Below are 24004 nucleotides of genomic sequence, written 5' to 3'. Positions count from 1 at the left end.
GGAGAGCTGACAATGTCTAAACCAACAAGCAATTCCCCATCCTATATTTTTGCAAGTGGGAAGGGACCAACCAACCTCCTTTTGATCCTTATGATCTATTCCTGGGAATAAAGAGAAAGCATAACTCTCCAGAGTGTAGTCAGCGAAAACGAGAAATTTATTTCCAACAATAAATTCCAAGCCTTTCATTTAGATTTTTCCCAAGTTAACTTTCTTCCCTAGCTAAGCAGCATTTTCTTCTATTATTATCTGCTGAATAGTACCAGCTGACCAGCACCCGTTCAACTCTTCACCTCAATGAGCTAGGAGACTCCCAAAAAAAGCTTCGCAGGCAAGCTTGTGATATGGAGTCTAATTATTTTCAAACAGATAATAAACCTATTTCAGTTCCGAGAGGCTACATTACTTTTATAAGTGGATAAAAACCCTAGATAAAAATTGCATCTCACAGGACCACCTGCTGGAAACTCTGCTGGCTTCACCTGAGGAATAAAAGACCTCACCAATTGATTATTTTTCCGGGAAATATCAGGGTAACGTTTTTCCCGCAAAAAGTGCTCATCAGCACAGTGTGGGCTAACAGTAAGACTATGGACCTGTGCATCAGAGGACCTGGGTTCTAATTCTGGCTCTGCTGCTAGCTTGCTGGGTCACCTTACACAAGTCCCTTCATTTCTCAGTGCCTTGGATTTCTCATCTGTAAAATGAGGATAAAATACTTGCTCTCCTTTCTACTTAGTCTGTGAGACCCATGTGGGACAGAAACTGTGTCCAACCTGATTATCTTGTATTTACCCCAGTTCTTACTACAGGTCTTGGCACAGAGTAGGCATTTAACAAAGTCTCTAGACTGTAAGCTCCTTATGAGCAGAATATATGCCTACCAACTCTGTTATATTGTGCTCTCCCAAGCACTTAGTGCAATGCTGTGGACATAACAAGAACCCAATAAATATAATTGATTGATAAACAAAGACCACAATTACTGCTATTATTATCCTTTTTATTTTGTCTGCCTAAATACTAAACTAAAAAAGACAGAGTGACTTTTTACACTGATGAAATAAAGTGGAAGGGATTAGCGGCAGCCCTTAGCAGTGCTGGAAAAGTATTATCATGACTTTGTTGGAAGAAAAAGTCATCCCATGTTGGGTGATGTCTGTAAGAATATTATGCTTGAGTGTATTTGTAAATACTACACAAGGCAGAGATTCTGAGAAATACTGGGTAACCACTTAAAATCAATCCTGGGCATTGTGATGCATTTAATAATAATAAAATTATAGTGAGGACAAATATATCACGAGATATGTGAAAAAAGTGAATGCAGAATTCTAAGTCACCAGGATGAGGGGGCACCTGCTAAAGCAGAAAGGTGGTAGGTTCACCCAGACAAGGGGAAATTATTCTTCACGCAGTGGATGTTAAACATATTGAATTTATTCCCACAGGATATTATGCAACTAGAAATGGTATTTGGTTTAAGAGGGCTTAGTAAAAATTAATGGCCAAGCTCTCTACAGAGACCCTCCAGAGAAAAAACAGGGATATGGAGGGTAAGTGAATGGTGTTTGAGGCCCCACTCAAGTATTCTGGAGGGGGCTGAGCCGATAATGACATTTTTTATGTATTTATAATACTGGCATGACCAAACCTCATGAACTGAAGAGTCACCAACAAATTATGGCATACCAGAAAAGGAACAGTATTGGTAGTTGGGAGACCTAGGTTCTAATCCAAGATCCTCCACTGATGTATGATCACTTCTCTATGCCTTAGTTTCCTCATCTATAAAATAAGGATTTAATGCCTGTCCTCCCTCTCCCTTACACTGTGAGAAAGGGATGGTATCTGACCTAATATCTGATTCTGATCTGATTTGTAACAGAACAGTGCTTGGCACATAGTAAGCCCTTAACAAGTACGACAATTATTATAATGTGACCAAGAGCTTCAAATCAAGAAACCATAACAGTTGAGGTGAGGGGGAGCAGTGAGTGGTGGAGAGCAGAAATTTCTGGCAGGGGTAGGGGGAGGGTGGTGAGGGGATGGCATGATGAAGAACATTCATGGGTGAGCAAGTAACAGTCAGGGAAGGGCTTAGGGGTGGGACTAGCACAGACCTGTTTTGTTTTGTTGTCTGTCTCCCCCTTCTAGACTGTGAGCCTGTTGTTGGGTAGGGACCATTTCTATATGTTACCGACTTGTACTTCCCAAGTGCTTAGTACAGTGCTCTACACACAGTAAGCGCTCAATAAATACAATTGAATGAATGAATGAATGAACAGACTCTTTCCCTGGCCCAGGCCCATGTAGGTGAGGATGTTACTGCTGCAGAAAACCCCCAGTGTAGTGGTACATCGCCACTCATTGCTGTAGCAAAATAATTATTAGAATAACTGTGGTATTTGTTAAGTGCTCACTATGCATGAAGCTTTGGAGCAGATACAAGATAATCAGTTCAAACATGGTCCTTGTCCCTCAGCGGGCTCACAGTCTGGCTTCTATTCCTGACTCTGCACCTGCCTGCTGTGGGACCTTAGACAACTCACTTAACTTCTTTGTGCCCCAGCCTCCTCATCTGTAAAATGGAGATTCGATTGTTGTTCTCCCTTCTACTTAGACTGTGAGTCCTGTGTGGAGATAGGGACTCTGCCTGACCTAATTATCTTACATCTATCCCAGAGGTTAGTGCAGTGCTTGGAACATAGAGCGTGCTGAACAAATACCATTACAATAACAATTGGGAATCCATCTTGACAGCCTAGGCATATTCAATCTGTAACCAAATTCTGTCAGATTAACCTTCACAACATTGCTAAAATTTGCCCTTTCCTCGCCATGCAGACTGCTACAACATTAATCGGAGCTCCTGTCCTTTCCTGCCTTGATTACTGTGCCAGCTGCCTTTCCGATCTCCCTTTTTTTTTCCTATGGTATTCGTTAAGCATTTACAAATTCTGTCAGGCACTATTCTAAGCACTGGGGTAGATACAAAGTAATCAGGTTGGACACAGTCCATATCCTATATGGGGCTCACAGCTTTAATCCCCATTTTACAGATGAGGGAACAGAGGCATAGAGACGTCACACAGCAGACAAGTGGTGGAGCCATGGATTAGAACCCAGAACCTTTGACTCCCATGCTCTATCCACTTAGCCATGCTGCTTCTCCCTGCTCCTGTCTTTCGCCATTTCAGTCGATACTTCACTCTGTTTCCCAGATCATTTTCCTACAAAACCATTCAGCCCATATTTCCCCACTCCTCCACAACCTCCAGGGATTGCCCATCACCCTCCACCAAAACAGAAATTCCTTACCACTGACTTAAAGCATTTGGTCACCTTACCCCCTCCTATCTTTGTAAAGATTACAGCACTTCGTGTGTTTTTAGACTGTGGCCGGGGGATTGGGCCAAGGGTCCAGAAGCCTTCTTCAACTGTGATTTTCATAGGAAGAGCAGCTATCAGCCAGCCTGAATAAATGGCATGAGGAATTGCTTATCTCCTATAGAGGAATGCTTGTGTTTTAAAAGCAATGCATACAAAAGTTGTCATTATCTGAATAGGGCTGCCTGCAGTTTTTACGATGAGTAAATGCACAATGTGGGAATTGTGCAAATACATGATGAACTTCTATCAAATAAAGACAATATTCCATGCTGGAGGTCTGGGTGTAATTAAATGGAAAGGTTATCAGCACAATACATTTTTGTGAGTATTGACTTCTCTACTCACCAAGAATTAGGACTTGCTTAATTGATATATCTTGACTTGACTGCCAGTCTTTGGGAATTTTTCTAGTCATGCCTCATTGATCCCAAGAGACCATATCCCAAAATTCAGGAAGCCTGGCCACTGACAACCCATCTCAGCCATTCTGTGAATGGAGAAAACACTATGCTTTCCTAATGGAACACAGGGGTGTGCAGGAAGAATGCGTGTGAAATACAATCTGCTGGTTTACGGGAACACAGGAGGCTGTAGGATATTTTAACTAAAGCTCCTCAGTTCATCATTTCCCCCCAGGAAAAGGGTGCTGGCTATTCAATAATAGGCTCACTCTGTCATTAGGATCATTATGAATCCATTAGAGGTGTCCGATGCCCTTGAAATCTGAGCCCGATTACCAAATCGCATTGGTTCTGACTTTCATCCTGCATTTACGTGATTCCCACGTTGTCTGAAACCTGCTCCAGCTCATTTTCCATCAACTTTAAAAGTTCTCAGAAAGCCAAGAGAAGAAAGCTGTAGAACACCACCAGGAATACTAGGTTTACAATCTTTCCGCAAGCCTAAGAAGAAATATCACTTCTTGGCCACCTGATTAACACTAGCATCTTAGAAGATTCTAAATGCTGTTTATTGAATGACTGAGGTATGATTATAATAATAATGATATTTGTTAAGCACTTGGTGCCAAACACCGTACTTAGCACTGAGGTAGATAAAAGATAATCGGATCAAACGCAGTCAAAGTTGGAGGTAAACCAAATATTTCAGCACCATTTTATATATTAGCAAACTGAGGCCCTGAGAATGTAGGAGACTTGCCCGAGGTCCCACAGTAGGACAGTGATGGAGCCAGAATTATAATTTATTTCATTTGAATCCTAACCTTAAACTCTTTCAACTAGGCAACACAGCTTGCAGCATTCAAAACCAAACTGAAGTTTTTCGAGGTGCTTTCTTATGCTCTTTCCCCAGTCTGTTTCCAGGGAAATGACAACAAAATTGGCCACATGAAGGCTCCAGCAGTTATTAACATTCCTGTAGATTTCATCTGGACTTCCAAGCTCAGTTCCCATACTTCTGGTTTTTTTTTTTCCATTTTGCATAAACTGCCTCAGTTGCTCTGACACAGTCAAAGCTTATGACTGAAAATCACATTAACTGTCTTTGTATAAAATATGGGATTGCTTTTTCCACTTCAATGATAATAAGGTAGTGGCTTCAAAAGTATATAAACTTGTGAAGGCCCAGAGCCAAGGGACCACATATCCAGCAATAGGCCAGACCTTCAAGGTGCTGGGGTTCTGTTCCACCATGTGACAGGATGGAACAGATTATACTGAACTAGACAGACTATAGTGGGACACAGTAGGTAAACAATAATCGATTAATCAATCAGTAGTATTTATGGAACAGAGCACTATATTAAGCACTGAGAAGAGTGAAATAGAGTTAGTTGCCCCCAAGGAGCTTGCGTTATAGTGGGGCAATATACAACATAGATTTACAGATGTGAGGCAAGAAGAAAAGGAGAGCTATCCATGATTGGGTGCTTAAGTAATAATAGGGCCTGTAAAGTACATAGGCACATGACTGCAGTGGTAATCATGGAGGTGGTAGCTTGTTGAAGAAGAGGAGAAAGAGTTTCACAGCTGCCAACTATTGCCATCACCACTGGATTTGTGCATCAGATCCTGGGCACCATTTCCCCTTCCATTCCCTCACAGGCACTTGTCTCAGAAGAACGGTGATAGAGGAGGAAGCTGGAGTTGGAGTGTATCCCTGGCCTCAGACTATCTTCAGAAGTAATGTAGCCAAGGGTACCGGCCTAGGAGTCAGAGGACCTGGGTTCTAATCCTGGCTCCACTACTTACCTCCTGTGTGACCTCGGTCAAGTCACTTAACGTCCCTGTGCCTCAGTTTGTCATCTGCAAAATGGGGATTCAATACCTGTTTTCCCTTTTACTCAGACTGTGAGTCCCATGTGGAACCTGATGATCGTATATCTACCCCATCGCTTAATATGGTGCTGGCCACATAGTAAGCACTTAACAAATGCCATGTGTGTCATTATTATTATTATTATTACTCTATGCCTCCAGAATAGGGTCCTAAGGATTCTGTGACAGAGGTTGGAGTTGAGCTAGTTTTCATATGCCAAGAGTTGGGAAAAGATTCTGACAGGCCCTCTCCCAGAGAATATGTCCATCCCATCTTCTGCTATTCAGAGGAGCAGTATGGCCTATTGGAAATATTGCAGGCCTGGGAGTCTGGAGATCTGGGTTCTAATCTCACCTCTGCCACCTGCATGCTATGTGACCATAGGCAAGTCATTTAATGACTCAGTGCCTCATTCTCCTCATCTTTAAAATGATGTTTAGATAGTCACTCTCCCTTCCTCTTAGATTGTAAAACCTATGTGGGACAGGGACTCTGAGTAAGCACTTTAAAAATCCTATTATTATTAGGAAGGTGAAGGACCATACCAAGCTTTGACGTGCATATGTAAGTAGGGGAGAAAGAAGTATTTTGAGAGTCATGAGAAGCAGCGTGGCTCAGTGGAAAGAGCATGGACTTGGGGGTCAGAGGTCATAGGTTCAAATCCCAGCTCTGCCACTTGTCAGCTGTGTGACTTTGGGCAAGTCACAATCAATCAATCAATCGTATTTATTGAGTGCTTACTGTGTGCAGAGCACTGTACTAAGCACTTGGGAAGTACAAGTTGGCAACATATAGAGACACTCCCTACCCAACAGTGGGCTCACAGTCTAAAAGGGGGAGACAGAGAACCAAACCAAACATACTAACAAAATAAAATGAATAGAATGGATATGTACAAGTAAAATAAATAAATAAATAGAGTAATAAATATGTACAAACATATATACATATATACAGGTGCTGTGGGGAAGGGAAGGAGGTAAGATGGGGGGATGGAGAGGGGGGCGAGGGGGAGAGGAAGGAAGGGGCTCAGTCTGGGAAGGCTTCCTGGAGGAGGTGAGCTCTCAGTAGTGCCTTGAAGGGAGGAAGAGAGCTAGCTTGGCGGATGGGCAGAGGGAGGGCATTCCAGGCCTGGGGGATGCCGTGGGCCGGGGGTCGATGGTGGGACAGGCGAGAACGAGGCACGGTGAGGAGATTAGCGGCAGAGGAGCAGAGGGTGCGGGGTGGGCTGTAGAAGGAGAGAAGGGAGGTGAGGTAGGAGGGGGCGAGGTGATGGAGAGCCTTGAAGCCGAGGGTGAGGAGTTAATCAATCAATTGTATTTATTGAGCGCTTACTATGTGCAGAGCACTGTACTAAGCACTTCTCTGTTCCTCAGTTACCTCATCTGTAAAATGCGGATTAAGATTGTGAGCCCCATGTGGGACAACCTGATCACCTTGTATCCTCCCCAGCACTTAGAACAGTGCTTCATACATAGTAAGTGCTTAACAAATGCCATCATTATTATTATTATTGAAACCTTGAATTTGCAATTCTCACAGGCTATAAACTTGTCAAAGGAAATCTCTGTCTGTGAGCAGTTCCTGTCCCCCCAAGTCAATCAATGGAGGATGCTTCCAAGACCTTACCAACATACTAGCCCTCGACTAAGATAGCAAAATCCCTGGTCCCTAGAACTGGCTCAGATTTCAGATCTCTCCAAAAATCTCCTGTGGGTGTGAGGGGAGTGTTCTCTCTCTCTCTCTTTCCCTCCTTCTTTCTCTCCTTCTCCTCTTCTCTTTCTCTCTCTACCCACCCTCTCCATTCTCTCTCTCTATTTCTTTCTCTCCATCCATACTCTCTATTTCTGGGATGCTTTCAATGTGGGCAAAGAACAACGGATCTACCAACTCTGTGGTAATTGTACTCTCCCAACCACTTAGTACAGTTCTCTAAACACAAAAAGCTCTCATTACATACTACTGCTTGCTGGCTTGCTTGCTTGATTGATTGGTTCCACTTTTCAAGTATGTAGCAGCATGGCCAAGAGCATAGGCCTGGGAGTTAGAGGACTTGGGTTCTAATTCCACCACCGCTAGTTACTACTATGTGACCTTGAGCAAGTCACTTCAATTCTCTGAGCCTCAATTTCCTCACCTATAAAATTGAGAATAATAATAATAATGTTGGTATTTGTTAAGCACTTACTATGTGCCAAGCACTGTTCTAAGCGCTGGGGGAGATATAAGGTTACCAGGTTGTCCCACGTGGGGATCACAGTCTTATTCCCCATTTTACAGATGAGGGACCTGAGGCACAGAGAAGTTCAGTGGCTTGCCCAAAGTCACACAGCTGACACGTGGCAGAGCTGGGATTTGAACCCACAACTTCTGACTCCCAAACCCATGCTCTTTCCACTAAGCCATGCTGCTTCTCATAATTCTCTGCCTATCTTCTCAATCAGTCATCTTATACTGCCTGGCATCCCGCTGGCATCAGCCTCCCTACTGACCTCCCAGCCTCCTGTCTCTTTCCACTCCAGTCCATATTTCACTCTGCTACCAGGATCATTATTCTATGAAAATGCACAGGACATGTCACTCCCCTCCTCAAAAAACTCCGGTGGTTGCCTATCCACTCTTACATCAGAAAAAAACTCCTCACCATTGGCTTTACAGCACACCTTGCTCCCTCCTACCTCACCTCTCTACTCTCCTTCTGCAACCCAGCTGGCACACTTCACTCCTTTAATGCTAACCTTCTCACTTCACCTCGATCATACCGCTGACCCCTCGCCCACGTCCTGCCTCTGTCCTGGAATCCTCAAATGCCTCCTCAAATCTGACAGACAATGACTCTACCCCTCTTTAAATGATTATGATGGCATTTGTTAAGCACTTACTATGTGCAAAGCACTGTTCTAAGCACTGGGGAGGATACAAGGTGATCAGGCTGTCCCACGTGGGGCTCACAGCCTTAATCCCCATTTTACAGATGAGGTAACAGGCACAGAGAGCTTAAGTGACTTGCCCAAACTCACACAGTTGACAAGTGGAGGAGCTCGCATTTGAACCCATGACCTCTGATTCCCAAGCCCGTGCTCTTTCCACTGAGCCACGCTGCTTTAAAGCCTTATTAAGGGTGTATCTCCTGAAAGAGGCCTTCCCAGAAAAAGTCCTTCCTTTCTTCTTCTCCCACTCCCTTCTGTTTTGCCCTGACTTGCTCCCTTTCTTCTTCCCACGCTCCCAGTCCCATAGCACTTATGTACATATCTGTAATTTTTGTATTGATGTCTATCTCCCCTGCCCACCACCAGACTGTAAGCTCACTGTGGGCAGGGAATGATTCTGTTCATTGTTTTATCGTACCCTCCCAAGCACTTAGTGCAGTGCTGTGCACACGGTAAGTGCTCAATAAATACAATTGAATGAATGAATGAATGAATGTTCTCCCCCTCCTACTTAGACAGTGAGCCCCATGTGGACAGGGTCTGTTTCATCCTTGATTAACCTGAATTCACACCTTGCTTAGAACAATGCTTGGCATACAATAAGTGCTTAACTAATGTAAAAAATAATAATGATAATAATAATAACAGGCATCCTCCAAGGTGAGCCTGATAGCAGTTTACAGCACAGATATTTCTGGCTGTTGTGCCCAAAGACCTTCAGCATTAAGAGTGATCATTTCTGCCAAAGAAAAAAGCTCCTGCCAGGCTTTCTGGAATACAATCCCAGTGATGCTTTTAAGACTGAAATTCTGGACTTTCTGGGAAAGAAGAATGAAAATTAATCCCTAAATGAACAGAATTGCCAGGCACCAGTTTAAAAATGCTTATTGCCTACAGTTATGGAAGAATTGAAAGTGGATCCTTAAAGACAATGCAGTTGGAGTGTGTTTTCATTTCACAGGAGGATAATAAAGAACAGATGGGAATCAAGATGCCTATAAATTTGTACTTACATCCATGAACTCTACATTCGCTTTGGGTCCAGTTGTTTCATTAAGGATCTTTATAGCCACGGGAATCTTTACCGTCTCTCCCTCTGGTACCCAAATTCCCTGTTGAGAAAGAAAAAAAATCCAAATTTCTTAGCATTCTTAGAATTTTCATTAATAGCTAAATTAATTCTTGACATCAAAATATCTTCCATTTTCAGTCTATATCAGAAATGATAATACAATCAGTAGAGACACACTGGCATTCACATTAGCTGAAATAATCTGAAAGCAAAAGGGCTTCTTAGTTTCTTAATGTGCACACTGAATCTCTGAAAATGATGTCCCAAAGACTACGCAGCCTCCCTAATTTGCCCATTTTCCTGGGCTGAGTAATGTATGACTCTGTTAGAGGAAAAGTGCCTTATTGGTGTAGTGGATAGAGTATGGGTCTGGGATTCAGAAGGTCATGGGTTCTAATCCCCGCTCCACCATTTGTCTGCTGTGTGACTTTGGGCAAGTCACATCACTTCTCTGTGCCTCAGTTACCTCATCTGTAAAATGGGGATTGACACTGTGACCCCCACATGGGACAGGGACTGTGTCTAATCCAATTTGCTTGTATCCACCTCAATGCTTAGTACAGGGCCTGGCACAAAGTAAGCGCTTAACAAATACCATAATCATTATTATTATTATTGTCAATACAAATTCTTGAAAGTGAAAAGACAAATGGCCTACTTCTAGTTACCCCTAGTTCTCTGCCCTCTATCTGACTACTATTATTGGAGATTCCATGTCAATTCCTGAAATCTGAAATCCAGAGACACCCTTGCCATGTCAGATAAAATTATCTCTTAGGTCAGATATGACCCATGGGCTATCTTTTTCCCTATAAGTACACCTAGAATGGAGACTAGAATAGCAACTAGGATAGACTAACACAGAGGCATTCCCATGATGGAGGCTTAATGAAAACTGTCACCCTACTGACCTAAGCAAAACTGACCATAGGCTGGGGAGGCTTCAAAGTCATTCCTGGGAAATTTTAGCATGAATTCTTGGGAGGTGGGTTATAGGAAAGGCCCATTTAAGGAGGGCTACTCTCCTTTCTACCTTTGATTATAAAAAGCCTATTGAGAAAGGAGTCCTTGGAATTCAGCTGAGGAGAGAGCTGAGGACTTAAATTAAGGAACTTCCACAAGCTGAGCAGAGATAATTACAGCCTAGAGGATTCCCTCCCACCCACACACAAACACATACAGCTGCCCTCCAGGATTTGCTTACTATTCTGGTGGGGCAATCCATCTTGGGCCTTGAAGAGGTCTTTCAAAATAAAAAGAGCTTTCAAAATATGAATCAGCTTCTGTTGCCATTTCATTAAAATCACATATGCAATGTGCGTGTGCTTGAATAGGTATCCAACACACTTTTGTTTTGTTTTTTAATGGTATTTGTTAAATGCTTATTATGTGATGGGTCCTCTACTAAACACTGGGGTAGATATGAGGTTGGACACAGTCCATGTCCCCTATGGGATTTGATGTAGAATCCCCATTCTACAGATGAGGTAACTGAGACATAGAGAAGTAAAGTGAGTTGTTCAAGGTCGCATAGCAGACAAGTGGCAGAGCCAGAATTAGAACCCAGATCCTCTGACTCCCAGGCCCGTGTTCTGTCCTCTAGGTGAGGCTGCTTCTCAGATCTTTTAATTACAATGCTTCCCCCCAGCCTAAAACTTATTTTAGTAGTTGTCTGGCTCACTAGTTTGTAAGTTCCTTGAGGGCACGGATCATGTTTGCCAACTTTGTTGTATTCTCCCATGTGCTTAGGACAGTGCTCTGTATATAGTAAACATTCAATATTGATTGATTGTGAAAAATCCGAAAGGACCTTACACAAATTGGGAAAATACATCAGAATGACAACCAAGAATACCAAGTATAGAAAATTCACCTCAGAAATCGAAGTTCCATTTTCAGTAAAACCAACTGGCCTAAAAACTCTAAATCCATTTGGGTTGACAATAAGGATAGGATCTTGAGGTCATGTGACAGGGTGTGGGTGTGTTTAGGAAAAAGATTAAGGAATGATTTTGTGTAACTCAGCATGCTAGTGATTCACTCTCTGATAACAAGACAGCATCTTTAATCAGTAGATGTTTGAATTTTGGTATTTGATATTGATTTTGATATTTCATAATAAATTCCAGCCATGCTGCGCTGTTGCCAGATCAAATCCACTTTCCTTGGTAAGGATGTATGCTTGTAATTTTGTCACAAACTCTGTTGTTTATAACTTAGAACTTGTACTACCTCGGCAATAATTAGAAAGCAGGATCTGCGCAAAATTGGATTGCTGCTGAACTGTAAATGAATTACATAAGACAGCCTAACTCTGAATTGTTCTGACATTAACCAAATCCACACTGTTCCTAAGCAGGTACCAATTTAGTGATTGGTATCAAATTATGTAAAATGTGTCAAATTTCAAATGATACCAAAGAGGCAACTCAGATACAAGATAAACAGCAGACTGGAAAAGCATGGGCTATTGGTTCTAATTCCAGCTCTTTACTAACTTGCTCTGTCTATGCTAAGCTCTTAGGCTCTGCCTAATGAGGTGAAGAATTCAGACATTTATCCAGATCATTCAAACAAAAAACTAAACTAAACCCAAACTCTGCTGCTGAGGGAGGCCAAATTATACAATTTAACTGACACAACTAAATTCACTGCATAGTTTTCACCTCTCCACTTTACATCTCCTGGGACCTTCTGGCTATTTCTATGTCCTCAGTTTCATCCTAATCACCATCATCATATTTATTAGTGCTTACTAAGTGCAAAGCACTGTACCAAACACTGTGGAGAATATTATGGAAGCATAACATATTATCACTGTCCTACAAGTGCTTACATTTGAATTGAGTGAGCAGACCAAGGAAAATTATTTATGAATGGTTGAAGCAAGAGGAAGAAACTGAATTTATAAGAGGAGATAGTAGGAAGTCATATAAAGGTATCAGAATGAAATAGGTGAATAAACTCAATATATGAATAAAAGTATGCATTAGCAAAGAATTGCTGAGGATAGGAATGAAATATGTAAGTGCTAAGAATGGTGTTGAGTTGACATGCCTGGGATGTCATGCACTGTTTAGGGAAAACTCAGAGGAGGTGGAATTTTAGGAGGGCTTTGAAGATGCAGTGATCTGTAGTCTGATGGATTCTGTTGGGGACGGATTTCCAGGCAAACAAAACAAGAGGAGAAAGGGTCAAAAGTGAGATAGAGTTGGGGAGGAAGTGTTCATGAGAGGGGTGAACAATTCGAGCTGGGAAGTATCAGGTGAAAAAACCATTTTGTAAGACAAGGAACCTGGAATATCTGATGTGGAGGGAGATGGGTAGCCATCAGAAATGTTTGAGGAGTCGAAAGACATGCCTAGCGAAGCTTAAAGAAAATTACTTGCATAGCACTGTGCAGTAGAGACTGGAAGAGGGAGAGGCTGGAGGCAGAGGGACCAGTTAGGAGGCTGATAAGATAATCTAGCTATTGCATGACAAGATGCTGAACCAAGCTGGTAGCTGCCTGGACTAAGATGTAGGACTGAGTCTTGGAAATATGGAAGTGGCAGGATTAGTAGCTGAACTGAATGCCAGAGGTGAAAGCTTTTAAAACGATGACATTGAAATAGCTCCCTCAGCAAGAGTCCTAAGGAATGAAATACATATTAAAATTTGACAGACTAGTCAGAGACTCTTCTAATCATGGATCTCAATCACAACCAATAAGTAGAATTTATTGAGTATTGGGTACAGAGCACTTTACTACACTGCACTCAATATGGGGGAGGGTGGAGAGGTGGGAGAGGGGCAGCTGAGAGGCAGCAAAGAGGCTTAGGGGAGGAGAGAGAAGAAGCTGGGATGAGATCTAGCCATGGGGAAGGGGGGAACTGGTAAAGGGGGAAACTGGTAAAGAAGCAAATTGTCTTGAAGGGCTACGACTCAATCCTTCTCAGTCACCAGGTTGATTCTCTTCCAAATCCCCCTCTCTCAACTCTCTCTTCCTTTTTGAACCACTAGTTGTTAAAAAGCCAGATATTCCTGACACACTCATGGAACTTGTGAGGGTCAGTCAATATCCTTTCTGCATTAATACAGAACACAGTAATACAGTAGATACATCCCCAGCCACACAGACGCTGCCATGAATGAAAGTGGCATTTTCAGTTCAAAAGCATTCACTTGCTGAACTGATATTCTAGATCCTATTTTAGCCAATTGAAAATATAAAGCTGCATATTGCATCTCTGGTTTATAATTTAAGAATTGAAGCCGAGGGGAAAATAATGTTTTCATGGGAATGCAAACACTTTCAAAATAGAAAAAGCACCAATGGTTCATAATTCTTTGACTAGCTGGCCAGCTACAGTCAAGATTTTAAACCACTGTATCTGGACATTGGAATAAGGTTATTTTATTTTAAACGTCACTTCATTCCTTCTGGTATCATTAAGAGAGATTATTGTTTTCTCTCTGGACAAGTAATTCATTTTGAAGAGATAAAAACCTTTTCAAGCACAAATATCCTAAAAGTAGAGAAAATGTTTGCAGTTGTTTTAATCAAGAAAAATGTATATAAAATCTATTTCACACATGTTTAGCAGGGAATTTAACACCATAAAAACAAATGGGAGGAATGATTGTGAAAACACTTGAATGTCCTCAGTCCAAATAAAAGGCTCAGTGAAGTCACGGTTTGTCAGCATTAGTTCTGGTCTTGCACATTCTAGGAGAGAAATGTTTCCTTGAAACATAGAAGGCTTAGCCTAATGCTTTGTTCCTAAATACAGTGTAGTCTCGCTGAGAGTTTCACAAGTACCCAGCAGGCTTTGAGACAGCTTACCAATCTACCACTCCTCTCCAAACACGCACAGGATGGCAGGAAGCATCTAAAGCTCCAAGTTTAGCCATGTTACTCCAGGATTTATTTTCCATATAGGTGGACATTTCTTACCTAGTGGCAGACCCTACTTAGTTTAGGTTCTGCATAATGCCCCCTTTGTCCTTGCTTTGGGCTTGATATTCATTTATCCTGCACATAATGACATGCTCACTCCTGTACCCAGAATTCCTCCACCTCAAAGAGTCAGATGATTTTGTTGGATGCCATGATCCGAGCTGTTCTGTGTGATTCAAAAGTTTCAAAGAGGGAAACTGAAGACAGTAGGCCGGGCAACCACTTGACTTACTTTATACACAGTTCCGAAGGCCCCTGAGCCCAGCACCTTGACTCTCTTCAGCTCCGTTTCTTTCAAAATGCGCAGCTGGGCCTGGTTGGGAGCAGTACCACTTGGGGTCAAGGGTTCCACCAACTGAAATTTAAAAAAAAAATTGGATTATATACAAACCACAGAGGAATCACCCCTGACTTGTATTCATAGTTAAAATATTTATCACACGCTTTCTATATGGCCAGAACTTTGCTAAGCGCGCGCGCACACACACACACACACACACACACACACACACACCCCTACACAATATACAGACAACACTTTTTATTATGTCAAATATGCCCTTAAAACTCTATTTCTGGATTGGAATGAAAGATCCCTTCAGCAGTATTGGTTGAGTGCTTTGAGTTTTCTGTTAATTCTGTGGTCAGTCCAACACACAAATTCAGAACTCGTTTATCCCATTTCAGGACAAAGCACTGGAAAGGCAAATGTTTGGATGTTTGAAAGAGTCTCACTGAGCACTTTGGGGCTGTGTCTATGCTGGCTGCATAGTTTGATCCCATTTTATAAAAAATCATTGGGTAGTTTTTATTCTGCTTTAAAAGCACCACAGGCATGACACAAACTGTCCTTTGGTGATTACAGAAAATATGTCTGGTTCACATGTCTGTATGTGTGTCCTGATCCACAAGGGGCCAGGGAGAATGGATTACTTTCACAATTCACTTCTTTTGTATTCTTTTGGAAGGTGGGCATGCTAATTAAAAATACTGTGCAACTGATTCAAGGACATAAAACTACATTTCATTCAACTATCATTGCAGTTCAATTCTGTAAATACTCCAGTGAGGTTTCGGCAGCTTTCCTCCAGGACCAGCTCTCAGTACGCTTCATATCAGTCAATCAATCAATCAGACTTATTGAACACTTAATTTTTAATCAACCAATCAATCATTCAATGGTATTTACTGAGTGCTTCCTATGTTCTGAGCACTGTGCTAAGTACTTGGGAGAGTACAATACAATAGAATTAGCAGATATGTTTCCTACCCATAAAGAACTTACAGCCTATGGGGGAAAACGGATGCTAGTATGACTAAATAATTTATAATATATAATTTAAAGGTATGTACATAAATTCTGTGGAGTTGGGTCTGGGGTAAATATCAAGTGCCCAGAGGTCACAGGTCCAAATGCATAGATGATTCAGGAAGGAGAGGAAACTGGGGAAAACAGGGCTTAACTGGGGAAGGTCTCTTGGAGAAGATGTGACCTTAATAATGCTATGAAGGTGGAGAGAGTGCTGGCCTAGTATATAAGGATGGGAAAGAACTTCCAGGCTAGGGGGAGAATATGGAAAATGTGTCGGTGGCAAGATAAGATCGGGGCACAGTGAGTAAGCTTGTACTAGAGGATCAGAGTGTGTGGGCTTGGCTGTAGTAAATTAGTTAGGTGAGGTAGGATGGGAAAAGCTGATTGAGTGCTTTAAAGTCAAAGGTAAGGAGTCTGTGTTTGATTTGGAGGTTGGCAGTCATTGGAGGTTCTTGAGGAGTGGGGAGAGATGAACTGAATGATTCTGTTGATAAATGATCCATGAAGCAGTGTGAAGTATGGACTGGAGTGGGGAGTGAGAGGAGGCCCGGAGTTCAGCATTGAGGCGGATGCAGTAGTGAAGGTGGGATAGGATAACTGCTTGGATTACATGGTAGCGGTTTGGACGGAGAGGAGAGGGCAGATTTTAACAATGTCGTGAAGGTAGAATCAACAGGATTTAGTGACAAGTTGAATATGTAGATGGACCAAGAGAGATGAGTCAAGGACAATGCCAAGGTCACAGGCCTGTGAGATAGGGTGGATGGTGGTGTTGTCCGCCATGATGGGAAAGACAGTAGGGATAGAGTTTGTGTGGGAAGATAGGGAGTTCAGTTTTGGACATGTTTAGTTTGAGGTGCTGGTGGGACATCCAGGTAGAGATGTTCTGAGGGCAGGAGGAAATGAGAGATTGCAGGGAAGGAGAGAGGTCGGGGCTGGAGATGTAAATTTAGGCTCGTTTACTTAGAGATGGTAATTGAAGCCATGGGAGTGAATGAGTTCTCCAAGGGAGTGGGTTTAGAGGGAGAATAGAAGGGTTCCTAGAACAGAGCCTTGAGGGATCCCTACTTTCAGAGGATGGGAGGCAGAGGAGGAGCCAGGAAAAGAGACTGAAGGAGTTGTCAGAGAGATAGGGAGAGGACCAGTGAATCCAGTGAATTCCAAAGTCAGTGAATCCAAGGCTGTATAAAGTTTTAAGAATAAGGAGGTGGTCTACAGTGTCTAAGGCAGTTGAGAGATATAGGAGGTTTAGGATAGAGTGAAGGTCATCATAGTTGGCAAGGAGTAGGTTACCTTAAAAAGGGATGTTTCTGTGGCAGGAAGGGGGCAGATGCCAGTTTGGGGGGATCTCAGAGAGAATTGGAGGAGAAGAAGTGGAGACAATGGGCGTAAACAACTTGATCAAGGAATTAGGTGAGGAACAGTAGGAGGAAGATGGGAAGATAACTAGAGGGAAATGTGAGGTTAAGGGAGGGTGCTTTTTGGGCTAGGGTACCCCATAAGCATGTTTGAAAGCAGTGGAGAAGTCATAGGAAAGTGAATAGTTGAAGATGGCAATCAAAGAGGAAAGAAGGGTGGGGGTGAATGCTTTAAAAAGGTAGGAAGGGATTGAGTGAGAAGCACAGGTGGAGGGGCAGATTTAGAGAGGAGACGAGAGATTTCATCTTGAGTTACTGCAAGGAATATAGGGAGAGTAGAAGAGGATGGAGGAGAGGGGAACTGGAGAAGAGCAGGGGGGATTTTAGAAAGATGACACCTGATGGCTTCAGGTTTCTAATTTAATGAAGTGCTGGAAAAGCAGTAGGCCTGGGACAGGGTCAAGGATGTCCAGTTGACATCCAGGGATGTCAATCAACCAATCAATGGTAATGATCAAGCACTTACTAGGTGCAGGGCAGTGTGCTAAGCTCTTGGAAAAATACACTATGATAGAGTTGTCACACTTGACCTCAGTCCACAATGATCTTGCATTCTATAAAAGACCTTGCAGATATCCATTTCCTATTCCAGGAGAAGGAATGTTCAAAAGCAGCATAGACTAGTGGAAAGTACATAAGCCTTGGAGTCGGAGATGCCGGGTTCTAATCCTGTCTGCGGTATGACCTTGGATGAACCAATTAACTTCTCTATGCTCCAGATGCCTCATCTGTAAAATTAGGATTTGATACTAGTCTCCCTCCTACTTAGATTGTGAGCTCTATATAGGACAAGGACTTTGTTTGACCTGATTATCTTGTATCTAGTACAGTGTTTGGCACAGAGTGAGCACTTAACTAATACAACAATGATTGTTAAAAGAGCCATGACTGAGCTCACTCAGCCCTGGCCAAACTCAACTCTGGCTCTATGCTTGCAAAGCAGTTCCCCTTTTAGAAATGTAATTAGAAGGATACATTTTAAACCCAACAAATGTCTCATTTTCCCTTAATGAGAAGGAAATAATTAAGGGCTACTCCTACTCAAATTGGTTTGAAACCACCACAGTATTTCCAAGTGTCTGCTTCGAAGCCTGAGTGCTTTGTGCTCTCCAGCTTGGGGCCCAATTATCATGCTACATGAGCACAGAGGCCTACTTAATTGGGAAACAGACTACAGTGTGTAGGTAAGAATATCAGTAGATGGGAGTTACTTTATTAAGAAAATATATAATGAGGACCACTGACAAGAAGCCCCAAGCAGTTTACTAACTTCTACCTCACCTTCCCGCCCTCCACTTTCGTGTTTGGCAGGGAACTTGTCTATCAATTCCATTGTATTTTACCCTCCCAAGAGCTTAGAACACTGATCTGAAAACAATAAATGCTCAATAGACATGATTGATTGATTGACTGATTCAGAAGTACTCATGGTGTTCCTGGAAATCACTTGTTCCCCACACAGCAGTGCATATGGAAGCAGCTGGAAAATAAGTAGCAGCATGGCCTAGTGGAGAGAACATGGGTCTGGAAGTCTGAAGGAACTTGGTTCTAATCCCAGCTCTGCTAATTGCTTGCTGTGTGACCTTGAACAAGTGGCTAACTTTTCTGTGCCTGTTCTCCTTCCTTCTTAGACTGTGAGCCCCACATGGGATAGGGACTGTGTCCAACCTAATTGACTTGTATCTACCCCATTGCTTAGAACAGTAATTGACACATAGTAAGTGCTTAACAAATAACTTAAAAATACTATGAAAATACAAGCAAATGCTAAAAATTAATTCCCTGGCAGTGTATGAAGAACAGGGCCTGATTCCCGCCCTACATGCTCATGCCAATTCTAACTGCATATCAATCTAGCCATCCATCAAAGGCATTTACTGAGCACTTACTGCATACAGAGCACAGTACTAAATGCTTGGGAGAGTACAACAGAGTTGGTAGACACGTTATCTGCCCATAAGGACTACATATACAACACAACTGAACAGGTCTGTAAACTCCTTGAGGGCAGCGACTGGGTCTACCAACTCTCTCAATTGCCTAGTGCAGTGCTGTGCACACAGTAAATGCTCAATAAATACTATTGATTGATTGAATAATTATGGGTGAGAAAAAACATTCTGCCATCCTTTTCTTCATTTGAATGATTCTTTAGGTGTACTAGGTGCTTGGAAAAGTACAATACAACAGATTTGGTAAACATGATCTTGTGCACAAGTAGTTTACAGCCTACAGGGATTCCTTGACTATCTCAAATAGTCAAGCACCAGATAATGATGGTATTTATTAATTGCTTACTTTGTGTCAAGCATTGTTCTAAGCCCTAAGGTAGATACAAGTTAATCACATTGGACAGATCTCATATGGGACTCTCAGTTTACATAGGATCTAATTCCCATTTTACAGATGAGGAAACTGAGACACAGAGAAATTAAGTAACTTGCCCAGACTCCTGCAACAGGCTAGTGGCAGAGCTGGGATTAAAACCCATGTCCTCTAACTCCCAGGCCTGCACTCTATCCATTACGCCACACTGCCACTGGAGGCACACCAGAAGTGTGAGTTAAAACTCATCTAGGCCACATTGCTTATGTCTTGTGATTTGCTGCATCTGAATCTGAAGAACTAGAGGAGTTTCATATCATCAGGTAAAATTTATCTCCGACTAGATATGGATAGTAGTCACCACTGAATGGAAATTGGGAATCCGAAAATGTCACCAAGCCCACTTGATGCCTTAATCCTTAAAACTGCCCTAGGAATTATTTTTTTCCTTTTATCTAGGGACACTGTCTTCTTCATTAGGAGACAGGATCTGGAATAATGCAGCCATTCTAAATAGCTTAGTACAGTGTTCTGCACAGAGAGCTTAATAAAGGCATTTGATTGATTGATTGATGGTTTATTATTTTGGCCCCTATTTTTTCTGCATGCTAACTCAACAAAATCCAGAACCCAAACATCTGTGTTTCCTCCCATTCTCCTCTTTATACCTGCTCTCAAGACATTCTGCTACATTCAGGAGAAGCAAGAGCAGACTGTGCCTCACCTCAGTCTCCAGGAATCTCCTCAGTGCTCTCTTCTTCTTAATACTCTTCCGCCGAACATAAACTGCAAAAGTCAGTGCCGCGATGACCAGGATGAATAATCCACCAATCACACCAGCTGCAATCAGGGGTGTCCTGACAATCAGAATGGAAAACTCACTGTAAGGAGAGGAGGCTGGATGGTGAATGAAATTGAATGTGTGGAAACTTGTGAATCTTGTAAGTCGTAAGTCTGATGAGTTGGGAGTAGAACAGGGAGGTGCGGGTCAGGATTTTCAAAGCCCACATCTTGTTTGTGATATACTTTACAAAAATTGAATGTTGCTGGTTGAGAACACAGAGCATGCAATTTGGTGGGTAAGGGCAGAGATCAGGTCTACCAACTCCTCTCCCGAACACATAGTACAGTGCTCTCTAGACTGTGAGCACATTATGGACAGGGATTGTCACTCCTTATTTCTGTACTGGACTTTCCCAAGCGCTTAGTACAGTGCTCTGCACACAGTAAGCACTTAATAAATATGACTGAATGAATGAATGATCAAAGGACTCAGTAAATGCCATCGATTTATTGATTGCAATGGCTGAATGGATACATTCCACAAAAGAAAAGCACATGGAATGGTTTCAAATGATTGTTCAGTATCAACTACATTTATTCAATTAACTTTTAGTCTACCAAACCAAGGAAAAACAGAGCTCAATGAAATGAACAGGGACTCAAAAGAGGTGTTCCAAATCTTAAGGGGGAAATAATTCTCTAGACATCAGGCTTCTCTAAACTAGGGTTGCAGCATAGCCTAGTGGGTAGAGCAAGAGCCTGGGAGCCATGGTAGGACCTTGGGCAAGCCACTTAACTTTTCTGAGACTCAGTTTACCTCATCTGTAAAATGAGGATTAAGACTTGGAGCCCCGTGTGGGAAATGGACTGTATCCAACCTAATTATTTTCCACCTCTAGACTGTAAGCTCATTGTGGGTGGGAATGAGTCTACCAACTCTGTTATATTCTACGCTCCCAAGTGCTTAGTACAGTGCTCTGCACACAGTAAGTGTTCAGTAAATATAACTGACCAATTGATAGGCAGGGGAAGGTCTCCAAAGGTGGTCCTCGAAGGAAGGGGGAATGGTCATGAAGATCTCTTTAGGCCCCTTTCAATTCTTTAATGCTTTTCTGGGACTACAGGGATCTAGAAGTCCTCCAAATGTTCATGATAGACCCTAATGACAAAAGATAATGCAGGGACTTAAGAGTCTGTCCAGAGGTGGGAGCAGTGTACAGAGGAAGATAACTAAGATGGATCAGGAAAAAGCCCTGGGACCCCTTTATACAAGATTAAAGTATTGTTTGTCCACCCTCCATTCAGTTGTGAGCTCCTTGGGAGCTGAAGATGTTGTATGCTTTACTTCCTTTCCACACACCTCCAAGTTCCTGGTAGAGTGTTTGACACTCAATGAGAACTTAATAAATATCTGAATACATGCTTGTGGCCTAACATGAGTCTAGGAGTCAGAGGACCTGGACTCACTTGCCTGTTGGGAGATCTTGGGCAAATTACTTAATATATCTGTGCCTCAGTATCTTCATCTGTAAAATGGGGATTCAATACTTGTTCTCCTTCCTATTTAGACTATGAGTCCCATTTGGGACAGAGGCTATGTCCAGTCTGATTAAGCTGGATCTGCCCCAGCACTCAGTACACTGCTTAGCAGTGCTTAGCTACTGCTAAGTAGCTTAGTACTGCTTAGCTACTTTTGTTAAGTAAGGGCTTAACAAAAACCAAAATTATTGCTGCTGGGAAAGAAAAGAGGAGGGAACAGAAGAGGACAGGAAGCAGAGCAGAAGGACAGGAGCCTGGGTAACAGTATTAGAAAGTTAAGGAATGTCTACAATGCATGTGGGGCACTGAAACAAAAATGGAAAGGGAGTTCATGGAATTTCCTTCCAGATTACAAGAGTTCCATCCAACTGTGGTAGTGGTGGAAAAAACATATATGGTGAAGCAATTCAGGAACTACTATTAACAATGACCAGGATAAAAATTGCAGAGGGCTGAGCAGGGAGAGATTTGAGATGACCTGAAGTACCAGTCAATCAACCAGTGGTATTTTTGAGCACTTACTGTGTAATAAGCACTTAGTAGCCTTTGTATTATGTCCTAGCTTTCTGATTAGCATTTATGGACTGAGATCTCATCTTTCTGATAAGTAGCATCTCTGGACTGAGATCTCATTTTGAGTCGAACAAGTCTTCCTTCTTCCTAGAAAATTCTACCTGATGGTTAAATAATGTTTTTCCTGTTCTAAAATAATGAATAATGAAAGATAACTGTGATCTACATCAGACCGTCAGTAAAATATTCCATTAACTATACCACATCAATTTGGTACTAATAAATGATGGCTGCCCGCTACATCAGATGTAGTCACTAAAATGCTCCCCTAACTAAATAGTATGTCATTTTGGTTTCTAGTAGAGTTTTAGATTTCCCTGCACCTGAAATAGTTTCAGAATTAGAACTTGTCTGTAAGTTAAGGTAGCACTCCTACCTGCACAATCATTATCTCCAAAAAAATCCACATCATGAGGACTTACTGAAAAAGCTTCCCCACAAAGGCAGATCAGAAATGGTGATCCACAGGTTTGCTGGGTCAGTTTTGAAGAACCCTTTAAAAACCAACAGGGAAGAACTAAAGTATTTCTGGAGTTCCATCCTTCCATCCTCCATCCTCTAGACTGTAAGCTTGTTGTTCACAGGGAATGTGTCTGTTTACTGTTGTAGTTTACTCTCCCATGTGCTTAGTACAGTACTCTGCTCATATTAAGTGCTCAATAAATATGATTGAATGAATGAATGGATGATTATGATATCTCTATGTAGAATGGAATCAATCAATCAAAAGTATTTATGGAGTTCTTACTCTGGGATGAGCACTGCACTAAGCACTTAGGAGAGTACAATAGAGTTAGTAGATATGGGCTCTACTCTCAAGGAATTTCCTGGTAGGAGAAGCAGCATGGCTCAGTAGAAAGAGCTCTGGCTTTGGAGTCGAGGTCATGGGTTCAAATCCTGGCTCTGCCAACTGTCAGGTGTGTGACTTTGGGCAAGTCAATGAACTTCTCTGTGCCTCAGTTACCTAATCTGTAAAATGGTGATGAAAACTGTGAGCTCCCCGTGGGACAACCTGATCACCTTGTAACCTCCCCAGCGCTTAGAACAGTGTTTTGCACATAGTAAGCACTTAACAAATGCCATCATTATTATTAATCCCAAGTGCTATGAAGGTAATCGATTAATACTGGTGTGGAAGTGATACTGAAGTGATGAAGTGGCAGTAGAGGCAGAACCATTAGCGGGAGGTGAGAGGCTTATCAGCATGGGACTCCTGGATGAAAAGAGATTTTAGAAGGTCACTGAAGTGAACTGTCAGATGTGAAATGGTAAGGAATTCCAAGCAGAAGGAACGGCATAAACAAGATGTCACAGTGAAAAAGATGAGAAGGCAGAAAAAGTCCTGAATCCTGAATCCTTTCTCCAGTCTGGCTAGTTGTAGCTAAATATTCATTTCTTCAAAGGAAATGGAAGTGTGTTGTATGGATTTGCTCAGTTTCC

General features: G+C 42.2%; 1 protein-coding gene across 2 annotated transcripts in view; it reads right to left on the bottom strand.

Annotated features, from left to right (window-relative positions):
- The window catches only part of ERBB4 (erb-b2 receptor tyrosine kinase 4), a 1221345-nt gene that overhangs the window by 201137 nt on the left and 996204 nt on the right, over nt 1-24004 (bottom strand). For both annotated transcript variants that reach the window (XM_038749108.1, XM_038749109.1), the window contains exons 17-19: nt 20394-20526; nt 14847-14969; nt 9617-9715 (exon numbers count right to left, since the gene is read on the bottom strand). In XM_038749108.1, the coding sequence (XP_038605036.1) occupies nt 9617-9715; nt 14847-14969; nt 20394-20526 (355 nt within the window). The remainder of the gene's footprint in view (nt 1-9616; nt 9716-14846; nt 14970-20393; nt 20527-24004) is intronic.

The sequence above is a fragment of the Tachyglossus aculeatus genome, chromosome 7, assembly GCF_015852505.1.
Source record: "Tachyglossus aculeatus isolate mTacAcu1 chromosome 7, mTacAcu1.pri, whole genome shotgun sequence".
Lineage (NCBI taxonomy): Eukaryota > Metazoa > Chordata > Mammalia > Monotremata > Tachyglossidae > Tachyglossus > Tachyglossus aculeatus.
The sequence above is the reverse complement of the archived record's forward strand: the minus strand, read 5'-3'. Positions and strand labels throughout refer to the sequence as shown.